The 13628-nt window shown below is 41.9% G+C and overlaps 1 protein-coding gene across 2 annotated transcripts in view; it reads right to left on the bottom strand.

The window, feature by feature from the left end:
* Positions 1 to 518: 518 nt before the first annotated feature.
* LOC147241857 (copine-3-like) overlaps positions 519 to 13628 on the bottom strand; it is a 58530-nt gene continuing 45420 nt past the window's right edge. The window contains exons 7-17 of one of the 2 annotated variants that reach the window (XM_086192093.1): positions 11610 to 11699; positions 8817 to 8915; positions 7682 to 7768; positions 7359 to 7418; positions 7098 to 7231; positions 6399 to 6453; positions 6249 to 6300; positions 3902 to 4035; positions 3513 to 3749; positions 3285 to 3399; positions 2405 to 2544 (exon numbers count right to left, since the gene is read on the bottom strand). In XM_086192093.1, coding sequence (XP_086048219.1) covers positions 3289 to 3399; positions 3513 to 3749; positions 3902 to 4035; positions 6249 to 6300; positions 6399 to 6453; positions 7098 to 7231; positions 7359 to 7418; positions 7682 to 7768; positions 8817 to 8915; positions 11610 to 11699 — 1059 coding nt within the window. In that variant the 3' untranslated portion in view covers positions 2405 to 2544; positions 3285 to 3288. Of the gene's footprint in view, positions 2545 to 3284; positions 3400 to 3512; positions 3750 to 3901; positions 4036 to 6248; positions 6301 to 6398; positions 6454 to 7097; positions 7232 to 7358; positions 7419 to 7681; positions 7769 to 8816; positions 8916 to 11609; positions 11700 to 13628 lie in introns of both variants that reach the window. The other variant, XM_086192092.1, reaches the window with a different exon arrangement.

Genomic DNA, 13628 nt, shown 5'->3' with positions numbered 1-13628 from the left:
TTAGAATGCCAAAGCAAGCCAACAGTAGTTGTGAATGAGTGCTGCACAATTAATCACATCACAACCAAAATGTTAGCCTGTGGAATGATATTGTTAATTAATTATATAAGGGTTAAAGGTTGGTTCCTGTTGTCACTTTAATTGTAGTTAAGATAAGATACACCTTAATTCGTCCCTCAGTGGGGACTTGGCACTGCTACAGCAGCAGAAACAGAGATGTGCTGCAGAAAAAGTACAGAGCAATAAATGGCAGAAATTTTAATAAACTCCAGTAAAAAATACAATAAACTACAATACACTATCATAAACTGCAATAAATACTAAATGAGTCTAGTTGTCATCATTTCAGTCTCCTTTTTAGAAGTACTGCATTAGATTTGGCTCTAGTTCAGTTCAGCATCAGGAAGACTGCTTTTTCCAATTTCCTTTCCCTCTGCCATGCCTGCCTAGGTTCCAGCCCCTCCCCCAACACACACACACACACACACACACACACACACACACACACACACACACAAAAGTCAAGCAGTATAGAAAATAGATGGATGGATGAACCTTCGTCCATGTTTAAGGTAAATCAGCCTGGTATTTTAGGTGCAAGTCAACACACAGAGGATAAGGGGGGTTCAGCGAAACCTCAATTTGATTTGTTGCAGTTTTTGGGTTTCATTTGGTTTGTGGCGTACACGATGATGAAAAACATCCTCAGCAGACGGCTGCAAAATGCAGGGACGCTCACAGCTGAAATAAATAAATGACTTTTTATTTTGCTCACTGGGATCACATGAGCACAAAACAAAGCCGGTCTCATACCTGACCAAAGAGGCCTCTCGCTCCACAGCCGGGACACAAACATCAAAATAAAGTGAACAGAACAAATGTATTTAACATTTCAAATTATTTACCGATTAAATCACAAGTTAGTATTCCATGGCGTGAATTTCATTACATTTCCAAGATGCAAAGAATTGTTGACACTGGCAACAGGATTTCTTTACTGTCACAAAGACAGTAGCACAATAATCTTCCTAAATGTCTTATAATTCTACAAAAAGAAGACGTAAGCAGATGCTGTGTTAAGTCATTTGAAGTGGGCTTTCGGCCTCTTGGATTGAGTGTCATACCACATGAAATATAAAAAAAATCTTGTTCCTTAGACAAGACAATGTATGACATAAAATGATGAAATAATGATCAGTGCAAAAAGTGATCACAACAATGAAGACAAGTACAGGAGTAAGTTACAGGCAATAATTCTAACAGTGAGAAATTGTTCTACTGATGTTAAAGACAGTGAGCATCTCGGCATTGAGGTAAATATACAATTTTCTAGTTTGAGATGACTATCGCTTTGAGAGGTTCTGTTTGTCTGATGCTCAAACAGAAGCACTAACAAGTCAAATATATAGATGAGTGAATTTATATCTTTCAAAACAACTGAACCAAGTAGAAAATAGCAGCAGTGACACAACGCTGCACGTTTTGTTGTGTAAAATCTAGAAAAAAAGAGACACAGACCTTTAACATTTAACCAGCTAACTTCTCAAATGTAAACATTAGTGAAGCGCCTAAATAAAGTGACAGTTTCCAAATCATATTTGGGAACAAAGGCATGAACACGCAAGTGATACTTGTTAAAATGAAGCTATTGTGGCCAAATGTGATCAAGATACAAAGTAAAGCTGGAATATGGAGCGGTAACTGAGTCCTCAGCGCTGCCATGCACTTATTACCAGACTAACCCATGACTTTTTTTAATCCCACTTGCACTGATCTCAGTTCATTACCTGTACTGTGCATGCTCGTTACATAAGTAATCCATTCTCAACAAACCCTTATTTTGACATACATAAGGTCATATGCAAGTGATGTGTACAACATTCTTTCACGATGCTGTTCTTGCTGCTAATGCACATGGCACGACATCTGCTAGTGTTTCTAACGGGCTAAAATTGTTATCGTCAGCCATGCTTTAGCCATGAGAGCCCACAGGTAGAAAACACAGGGTTCGAGGTGACCTGGGGGCGGAGATGTTGTCTGGAATAATGGGTTGGAACTGTCGTGTAAACCACCATGACTTTCAAGATTCTTGATGTAAGACAGCAAGTTGTGCAGCATGAACACGACGGTGGTCATGTAATGTAACCTTGGCTGAAGGACTCCTGAGGATCACGATTAAAAAGATGCATAAAGAGTAGTGACACACCACTACAACAGTGGCTGACCAAACGATGGTCACGTGACCAGAGAGGCGTTTGAGTTATAATCCACTTAAGGCAGAAAACGAACATCTAATTTGCAGTTATAAGGTCAAAGTTGATCTTGTCTCTCACAATGCATGTGAGAGTAACAGACTGATCCTTTGGAGGTGGTTGAATGAGCAGGCTGAGTCCAAATGCCACGTCACTGGGGTTGTGCTGGTGCTGGAACATCAGAGGGTGGTGTGTCACTGTGGGGGGGCTTCAAATGCATGGTACTGAAGAAGGTCACCACCTGACCTGGAACTTCTGCTAAGACACTCTGAGCGAGCATTTCTTGAGGACACTGTAGAGATGAGAGAGAGACAGAGGATGAGAGAGAGAAAGAGAGAGAGAGAGAGAGAGACAGACAGAGGATGAGAGAGAGAAAGAGAGAGAGAGAGAGAGAGAGAGACAGAGTGCAAAGAGGGGGACATTTAGTAGGAGATAGTGGGGGAGCAGCTGTAGCCACCAAACAAAGCAGCAGTTTCCACATACGGAACCTTGGGGACTGTTAACTCATTCATACACTGAGAATTCCAGTGATTTCCTATGGAAACCTCCACGAGCTCTGGTGTGGTAGCAAAGCAGAGGACTGTAAGAGGAAGACGCCTGCCCTTCAGATCATTTCTCTAACAAAGGAACAGGCAAACCTTTTGGGATGCGTTTAACTGTGAGCCATAACTGCACAACACACACAATATAAGGACATATTGAATAATTAATCTATTTGAGGTGACACATGCAGGGTTCCATATAAACAATCATATACATATATATGCATATGTATACATATATATATACACACACATATATATACATATATGTGTGTGTATATGTATGTATATATGCATATATATATATATGCATATATATATATATATATATATATATATATATATATATATATACACACACACACACACACACACACACACATATATATATATACATACACACATACATACATATATATACACATACATATATATGCATATATACAACAAGTGAGGGGGCAAATGGGTCAATGGGAGGGGGAGTTCCTACATGTCTAAGGAGGACTGGTTTCGCTGGGGGGCTTCAGGTCAAATAAATTGAAGAAGGAGGCCACTTGGTCAGGCAACTCTGCCAGTACGCTTTGGGCAAGGGCTGCAGTGCCTGCCTGAAATAAGACGTGCAAATATTCAAATATGTGCGTTAATGCTAGACTGAGAAGCAAAAATTGCACAGACGCTCAAGTAGCCAGAAAAAAAGTGTGTCTAAAATACAACTTACATTTTGGAACTGCCTGAACGGCACAAACTGCACAATGTCCCGCATGGCAGCCTGGCCTGTAGCTGAGCGCAAATTCCCATCGTCTCCATCCAGGAACTCCATGGCACTGAAATCGGCCCCCCCGACTCCCACGATGATTATAGACATGGGCAGTGAGGAGGCGTTGACGATGGCGCTACGCGTGTCATCCATATCTGTGATCACTCCATCAGTGATGATGAGCAGAACAAAGTATTGCTGTGAAACAGCAGAGCAGAATGAGTGGTTTTCATCTGTAATGACTGCTATTGATGAGAACCTTTACCTGCCTCTTACCAAAAAGGAAATTCAGTGACAAACACAAGCTATACTTAGTCTCTTGATTGATTTTAGACTTCTTGGCAACTCACGGATGCAGTTTCCTGCTGCATGGCTTGTCTCCCAAAATGGGCTACATGGTTGATGATGGGGGAAAAGTTTGTAGGACCGTAAAGCTTCACTTGAGGCAGACATTGCTGGTAGGCCTGCACAACCCCCTCGATACCTGAAAAACAAAGAAAACACAGAGAACCCAGACATGTTGGTCACAGTCGTAATTCTGTACTGGCATGTTTGGATGTGCAGACACCACCGTTTAAAACAAAAACAGCCGATACTTGACAAAAATAAATTGGTTTCTTTGTGTGTTTTGTTGATATCATTTATTCACTCGATGCTTGAATAGTTTATCAACTCCTGGTGGTAACTTAACTCTAAATTCTCACCCATCCCTCATAATAATGCACACAGAGAGGCAAGCCGCTATGTGCCTTGCTAAGGGCCCCTTCAACCATGTTAAGGGTGAAGCGCTCATCCCCCATTTCCCCGCCCACATTTTTCCAGGGAATTGTACTGGAAAACTCTTGGCACGTAGCCCGCTTCTCTAATCTTTAGGCCACAGAGGCCTCAAAATTCCTTTGTCCCACAGAAACTAAGAAATCATCCTGATAAAACTAGAATATCCACTAGGCCTCCACCAACCAGTCTAGATACACTTCACCTAAAAACATAAGGCGATGCAGACTTAAGAGTGGAACTCAACATGTTACTGAGATAGAACTGCCAGTGAAGCGTTATGGTGTCACATGGAAGTTTATCTTGGACCTTTCTGAACCAAATCTCGCCACTTCATCATGTCATAACAATCAGCAATTTGTGAGTCAAAAAAGTGTGCTGGTCAAAAACAGGGTTTTGTGTGGTCACAGTGACCTTTGACCTCTCAGGACTGAGTGGCCCATGAAAGACAAGGGTGGAAGTCGTTAACGACCCAGGAATTTGGAGGCCTTTGCGCAGTAAACGTAGCAAAGACAAACGGTAGTGTGATGGAGTGCTTTCTCTAAGATTGTATATGCACTCTGGTTCCCATGGCAATGAGTCTGGCTCTTTGTTTGGCACCCTGGGTTCACGTCTACGGTCTGCTTTTGCATACGGGGCGGGAAGTGGGAGGGTTTGTTGTGAGGCCATCAGAGGAGTGAGCGGTAAAAAGGATTCTGACAGGACGAACTCGGCTTAAATGACAGCGGGTTGGCTCAGACTGTACCTGGTGATCGCTGTTGTGCGGGGTCGGCAAAGATGCGGTGGCAGGAGGAGGAGGATGTGATGAATTAAGGGACAAGAGCCACCTGTGTCTTTTTTTCCTCACACTACTGCTCACTTGTTGTCCGCTGCAGTGCGGCGTGCTGCTCATTTTCCCTTTGTTTAGCAGCGTCCATGATTTACACGCAGGAAGTTTGTTTCAATGTTTAATTATGCACAGTTGCGACGTGATTCTCATGTCCTTAATGTTTGTAGAGCCAGGCTTTTGCTGTCAGGTTATTAAGGAGATGACAGTCCCTCAAAAGACCCACATCTTGATGTTCCCCTCATACTTTGGTTGTGGAATGAGGTATGTCGATTTGAATTATGTGTATTATACATCCTTTGATTAGTTCATTTCTGAGTGACGTTTCTGAACCATGTTGCTATGGAAATTATTTGTGATTTTTTTTTTACCTGTAGTTTTCACAGTGCTTGAAAGAAATAAAATATATGCACCAGTGTGAAACTCTCAGCCTCAGTTATTGGTACCAAGGGCAAGCTACACCCTGTGTGGAGCTGGCCCTCAGGGACCCAGGGTTGGGGAATACCCTCAGACTACCTTACCTACAGTAAGTAGGTTACAAGTCGTAATTGGGTCCAAGTCAATGTCTCTGCTACATCTGAAGGAATTTCCAACCGGGAAAATTCTGAGAAATTAGGCCAGAAAGGTGTTCTTGGAGGTCACAGTGCCCGTTACCTTTGACAGTCAAATTGTGATGTGTTCATGAGTGCAACTGTAATTCATTATGTTTATTTCTTTCTTGGACACTAAGATGACGTGTTCACACTGCTTTTTTTGAGAGGAAAGATAACCTTTCACATCCATCGATCTCAATCAACTTGGATGTAGCTTGTTTCAAACTAGCCGTCAATACATTATTAGCCCACTGCCTAATTAAATTCTCAAATTATCAGCCAGTAATCCTTTTAAAACTGTGCTGTGGAGGATCATACTGAGCCGAATCAAGCACAGGAACAGTGAGTTCACCACAGCACCCGTTCTATCGGTGAGACAACGACTTGTACTAGAGAGCACCAGTGATTGAGCTGTGACTTGTGAATGAATTCAACTAAATAGCCTCATCAGCACATTCTGTCTCAACGTATCTGAATTCACAGTAGTTAGTAGTTAATCATTACCTTCACAAAATGGATTTGAAGGGTTGAAGTTGATGGGAAACTCGTGGCTGACCTGCAGACATGACAGGAAACGTTAGCCTCATCTGGATTCCATAAAAAAAATGACTCGAGTTACATCAGCATAACTGCGGCTAAACCAAAAACAGTCACCTGCCATGTTGGAGGGATCCGGGCTCCAAAACCAAAAACAGGAAACATCTTGTCACTGCACACAAGAAGTACAACATACAGAACGTTAGACTTGATGGAACAGAATTAAATCAGTTATAATTCATGTTGAGAACCTGTAAGTAAACCCTGAAAATCAGATTTGCGTCACAATATTTCTGAAGATGATAGTTCAGCTATTTCAGCCACAAAGTTCAAGAAACTGGAACAGAAGAAAGACTTTCATGCCTTATTCTTCATAAATGACAGTTTGTTACATTACAAATTAAAAAAACAAAAAAAAACAGCATTTCTCATGTTGTATTCATCGCTGCGCCAGTATTGTGCCTGAGCTGTTCAGATGGCTCTCATTCCCTGGGAGACGTCCTATGGTGGCTCTAGTATGGCAACTATGTTCATTATTCAGATTAACACCCTATTACATAATATACTTGTCTATTGTGGTATCTGGTGTAGGACTCGTTTCACAGGCCTTTTCATTTACTATGCTGACCTGCATGTGTCTTCACATTGACACCCTCGGATGTTTAACCCTGAAGGACTGCAGCCTAAATCTGACATGCAGTGTTTATACTTATGACATATGTTCTAAATGTGGCCTTTATGGCCTATTTGGTAAGTTACAGAACGTTAAAAACCACAACCAAGCTACTTCGTCCTTCACTACACCAATTCATGTACCTGTCGTAGTCCTGGATGACATTTCCCACTGCCCAGATAGCTGACAGGTATTCATTATAGCCATGAGGGTTGATGTAGTGGAGGGACTGGGGGGAATTGGGATCCCCGTTGGAGCCTGTAAAGTCAATAGCGATCTAACGGAGAAGGAGGCATGATTGCAGTGAATAACCCATCAAATAATGTCTGAACAGCATCTAAAAAACTAGAAATGTTGGATCATATCCTTTTCATTGGTAAAAAGATCCACAAAAATGCACTCACGGTGAAGTTAATCTGACAGCCACCAAATATGTAGTCAAGAAATGTGTACTCCTTCACTGTCTGTGAATAGATAGCGGTTACAGGAAATCAGTGCATCATTATTTCATCCAATTTCTGTACTACAGCTTTGTTTCTTACGACGTTGTATTCTTGCAAATATGTGCTAAGATAAAATATTTGTTAGAGCTGTAAACAGTACTTTGAACAACATAGATTGTTTGAAAAAGCAGATGTAGCCTTTAATTCATTTGGAATCTCTGCGATTTCTGACTTCAAAAGAAATACCACAATAAATTAAAAGAAAAAAGGACATAGAGCAGTACCTTGCAGTGTTTTATGATTATTATACCAGAGTTTTTGTATCCTTTCTTCTTTTGTTTCTTCTTGCTATTGATGCATTCAAACTCGGCCTGAGGAAGATGGAAAATACGTTGAATAAGTGTCAAGATTTGACTACAAAAGATTCATGAAATACCATTCACATAAGTCGCACTGAGAGAATTTTCTGATTTTAATTTTTTGTATAACAATATTCCATCTATTTTCTTCATTCCAGACCCTATCCCAGCAGCCTTCAGGTGAGAGGGAGGGTTCACCCTGGACAGGTCACCAGTCCATCACAGGGCCAACATAGAGACAGACAACCATTCACTCTCACAGTCACACCTACAGTCAATTTAGAGTATCAATCAGCCTCGACCTCTCTTGATGTCTTTGGACTGTGGGAGGAAGCTGGAGTACCAGAGAGAACCCACACAGGAACAGGGAGAACATGGAGACTCCACACAGAAAGATCCTGTGCTGGAGCTGGGACTTGAACCCAGAACCTTCTTGCTGTGAGGTGACAGTGCTGACCACTGCACCACCGTGCCGCCCATATCACAATTTTTATTTTCTAAATTTGAAATTGATTTATTCAGCTCAATTTTGACAGCAGGTTACCCAGTATGTTTTTTCATGGGCAATGAAAAATATTCAAATATTTTCTGCTACATAGCACATTTCAGAGCAGATTTAGGAGACCCCCCTTGGCCATTGTTAAAGTCTGAGATGATGGAGCGAATGCATTCAGCTCTAATGATGCTGGTGGTGTCCTCTTGTTTTTGGTGCAGTTTCTAAGTTCAGAGTAAGAGAGTTCCTGTCTTCTGACTGGGACTCATGTTATATATGTGCCTCACTGTCATTAGCAGCAGAGCTTCTAGCATCCTCGCCTAGCAATCCAGACTAAAGCGTGTTGGTTGTACTGCAGACTCATTGGCTTTCAAGCAAGTTGTGATGTCACATATGCTGCTTGGAAGTTAAATTTGACATGTGGTCATCACATTGAAACTGTCAGCAGGTACACATGGAACATTGTTTTCTAGTAAACTGCACACACATCATCATCATGTACAGTGAAGATTCAACTTAACAAGAAGCAAATGACATTTTTTTGCAAAACACACAAAGAGTGCTCACCGCGAATGTTTGTGAGGCCTGCTGTATTTGGCAGAGTGTGGTCTGAAAGGATCCGATTAAGTTGTGAGAGCCACTGCTGTTGTAGTCGTAACAATCTATCTGAGACACAGAGTTCGAGGAAACAAGATGAAGTCACTCAAATCACATTTCTCATTATTTGTACAGAGGCAATCAGACTAGATGAGACAAAAAGCATGTTATGAGGAGGAGGCAACATCCTGAAGTTGAAAAACAATTAAAAACATGGACACTTTCTAACTAACAAAGAGAGCAGGCAAGGTCCCACTTCCCCTTTTAACGCCAGACACACAGAGTTTTGACTCCGAATTTACACACACAAGCTTCATGTCATGTGTGCAGATTCTGAGTGCCTTCATTCAGAGAAAACATGGAAAAGACTAATGGGTCTAGACTAGTATGAAGCAACCAGTGTGGTTTAGGCAATCTGAGAGTTGCTCTTAGGCTGAAGAGTTAACAACTGACAGTGACACCTGCATCTACATCATACTATAATGTTGAGGCCATCAGTGAGTCCCTGGTAGCTTGTTGGCTCTAAGAATAACAGAGTGCTGCAGGAAGGATGTTTGTTGCTAGTTAGCATTGCCATGGTTTCCCTCAGCCTAAAGCCAAGGAGATTTTGGACTATTGATGGAAATAAGATCTGTAGCAAATAAACATTTACAAGCTAGGTAAAGGGAGGTTTGGGGTTTCCCAATGAAGGTGCTACTACTGCGGTAAAACATCCAACATCCGCGATTGAGTACGGATCGATGGAGGGACACAAGTTTATGAGACCTACCCACCTGTAAAACTAGGTATGCACCTTTTCTGTTTTGATGAGATTTCATGTCAGCGACACAATCTGTGCATTTTAAGACATTCAAAAGCTTCTACATTCAAAAGTGTGTGTGTTTTTTTTAATTGATACATTTTATGCCATCGAACAGCATGTCTGAAGCATGTGTTATTAACCACAGATCTCATTTCCAAAATTCTTTGACTTTGAGACGATGGAACTGGACAATGCATCAACAAAGCTCCGTTAACTTACTTCCTGTTTATTGGACTCATTCCTCTGTCACTCCATATGTGCTGGATGATAGCAAGCAAAAAAAACAAAAAACAAAGAAAGAATAGTCTTCTGATTTTTTTTTTTTTTTTCATGAAATGACATGCAAATTTGTTATTTTTTTATGGCAGAAACACCAAAATGTTGTCAACATCAAACCAAGTGTGAAAACTGATCATGCTTAGCCACATGCTGGCTCACTGTTCTGGGGTTGCTTTGCTGTTTAGCCTTCTATCACGCATGGAAACAAGCTTGGTCGAATCAACACATTTGTTTTGTGTTGCACAGAACAGTTTACGTTTTTCATCAATAGGAAAAAGAAATCCTTCAAACTCGGATCGACCAGGGACACAAGATGGTTGTGGTGGAGGCCAGTGATCTTAATTGGATGTATTCCAGATGTAGATGAATGCAGGATTTTGGCTTGCCCTGCTACAGACACTGGATCCTTGGTGTGAAGAGCACACATGGTGGGGACAGTAAACTCACTTGCAATGATGACTGGATATCATCTCTTCCTGACAAGTGTGCTTTAACAGGGTTAGAGGATGGACACAAATGAAAAAAACACACATAAACTAACGCTAGCACACATTTCCTTGTTGGAGCTACGATTATCAGACACGCGAAAACCACAGAAAAGAACGAGCACCAACAAAGGTTGACTGTTGCGTCATCCCGCCTTTGTCGCGTCGCCTGTCTGTGCCAAAAAGTTGCTCTCGAACACACCGCAAGGAATTCAGCCACAGATTATATTTCTATTACTACATCTAATGAAGAGTGTGCCTGCTCCAAAGTTACAAACCGCAGCGGTGCGGTACAGGAACCATTAAATGAGACAAGCTTAGATCTGCCTGCTTTGCATGCATCTTCACGCTGGGGTGTGTGACATTCATGCTGTCTGCGCTTGTTACTTAGACCGACATGTAAGTGGACACGCTGAGACGGAGCGGCCAGTTTCCAGTTATGGCCTATGAAGTCATCCAATCTACGGTCCTAATTCCAAATGTGACATCATTGGATAGCATGATTCTATTTGCTTATTTCACAATGTGTGCATACTAGGTATCTGAATATTCCTGTATTCAAACCAGTGTGCATTTTTAATAGAATATTTAACTGTAATTAATTGCCAGTGGTGACAGTCAAAGCTGGAATGTAAATGATCATATAATTCTACCTAAGCAGACAGCATCACTCGTCTAGGCGATCTGTCATGGTGGCCCAGGTCACATTTGTGTGCACACTGCTATTTAGCTCTCTGCGACCTCCAAATGTGGTCAGAGGGGCCGGATCTCAAAGCATCCGCTATGCCTTTTAAGTTAAATCATAACTGTGCCTAGAGCCGTGTACTTGTGGTCAAATCACTTCAGCAGACACATAAAAATACCAGGTCTGAACAGAGGGAGTGCTTCACTGTTTTTATTAAGAACAGTTTGTTAATAATACCGTTGTTGGTGGGGTCCAAAAACCTTGGAGTGCAATATACTTGTGGTCTAGTAGTTGTTGTGAGGCCAAAATGCTGGACCCCAAAAGGGATAAGGCCTGTTTCAGGGTTAAGGTTTGGCTTTGGGGTTGGAGTTACATTTAGGTTAGTGGTAGCATTGATTATTAAGGTTAGCGTGAGGGGGTAGGGGTTGCACTGTGCCAAAAATGGGTCCCCAAGGAAAAAAGTAAAATCTACGGTGTGTGTGTGTGTGTGTGTGTGTGTGTGTAAATAGTACCTTTATTGATTTTTCCACGTCACCTCCACAGAGTGCCTGCATTGGGATTCGGAATGGTCTCCATACTGGATTTAGGTTGTATTTGACCACCTGCACAACCACACACATTAAAAAGTACCTTTAAAGGTTGAGGTTAAATTACTATAGAAACCGAACTGTCAACTAAACCTACCATGACATATTCTAATTAGGGCCTGAGCCAGAAGGTACTTCTGGGCGAAGACCCTATTATGTTTCGAAGTCAGAGAGACACGAAGTCAGCGCTAAAAGCAGTAAAAACACACACTTAGGAGCATCACAGGCCTCTAAAAACATCACAGGGGGGTCCGGGGGGGGACAGGGGGGTGAGGTCCCCCATTGAAACCAATGGTGGCAAAAATTATATCTGAAATTGCTGCGTTTTTTTCTTCTTCTTATTATTAGGGCCTGAGCCAGAAGGTACTTCTGGGCGAAGACCCTATTATGTTTCGAAGTCAGAGAGACACGAAGTCAGCGCTAAAAGCAGTAAAAAAACACACTTAGGAGCATCACAGGCCTCTAAAAACATCACAGGGGGGTCCGGGGGGGGACCGGGGGGTGAGGTCCCCCATTGAAACCAATGGTGGCAAAAATTTTATCTGAAATTGCAAAGTTTTTTAGGGCCTGAGCCAGAAGGTACTTCTGGGCGAAGACCCTATTATGTTTCGAAGTCAGAGAGACACGAAGTCAGCGCTAAAAGCAGTAAAAACACACACTTAGGAACATCACAGGCCTCTAAAAACATCACAGGAGGGTCCGGGGGGGGACGGGGGGTGAGGTCCCCCATTGAAACCTATGGTGGCAAAAATTATATCTGAAATTGCTAAGTTTTTCTACTATTATTAGGGCCTGAGCCAGAAGGTACTTCTGGGCGAAGACCCTATTATGTTTCGAAGTCAGAGAGACACGAAGTCAGCGCTAAAAGCAGTAAAAACACACACTTAGGAGCATCACAGGCCTCTAAAAACATCACAGGGGGGTCCGGGGGGGGACAGGGGGGTGAGGTCCCCCATTGAAACCAATGGTGGCAAAAATTATATCTGAAATTGCTGCGTTTTTTTGGCTATTATTAGGGCCTGAGCCAGAAGGTACTTCTGGGCGAAGACCCTATTATGTTTCGAAGTCAGAGAGACACGAAGTCAGCGCTAAAAGCAGTAAAAACACACACTTAGGAACATCACAGGCCTCTAAAAACATCACAGGAGGGTCCGGGGGGGGACGGGGGGTGAGGTCCCCCATTGAAACCTATGGTGGCAAAAATTATATCTGAAATTGCTAAGTTTTTCTACTATTATTATTCTTTTTTCTTCCGCCGCCAAAAAAACCCTTAATTACACCCCCTGAACATGCATGAAATTCGCTGAATTTTGGCACGCACGTCCGGTCTGGCGAAAAATTTTATATTTTAAAAAAAAATTTCAACAAAACTCAATAGCGCCACCTAGGGAGCCAAAAAACTAAAAAAAAATTTGGAGCGCTATAACTGCTTGCACGAATGTCCCACAGACATGGGAGCAACACCGTTGGAATCGTCTCATTAAGACGAAAAATTCATACACTCTGACCTCTCACCTATCTACAACACAATGTCCACAAATTGGACAAAACTGTCAAAAAAAGGAATTTTTTACTCCCCGAACAAAATCTATCTCCTCCTAAACCGTAAATGGCATCGCTTCCAAACTTTCACACATTACTCTCCCAACTGTGCTCTTCAAAAATCTTTAAAGGCTAATATACTACGCGCTCGGTTCCCATTTTATAAGCCGTCAAAGTCGGGGAGACACGTTTCACGCTTACAATGGAAGTCAATGGGGAGGCCGTGTCCTCTCATGGTACATACTCTCAAACAAATGCTTCTCACGTCTAAACTAAAACTCTCACAGCTTCACAAAACACACCACTGGATTCCTCAGAAAAATCTCTACAAAAATATGGTATTATATTCCACTTCCAAGCAACATATGCAGAGTTATTTGATTTTCACACATTAAAAATGTA

Source organism: Aulostomus chinensis, chromosome 21 (assembly GCF_037954235.1).
Source record: "Aulostomus chinensis isolate RoL2024-O1b breed Wild chromosome 21, RoL_Achi_v1.0, whole genome shotgun sequence".
NCBI classification, from domain to species: Eukaryota; Metazoa; Chordata; class Actinopteri; order Syngnathiformes; family Aulostomidae; genus Aulostomus; species Aulostomus chinensis.
Note: the sequence above shows the minus strand (reverse complement) of the source record. Positions and strands in the feature narration are given on the sequence as shown.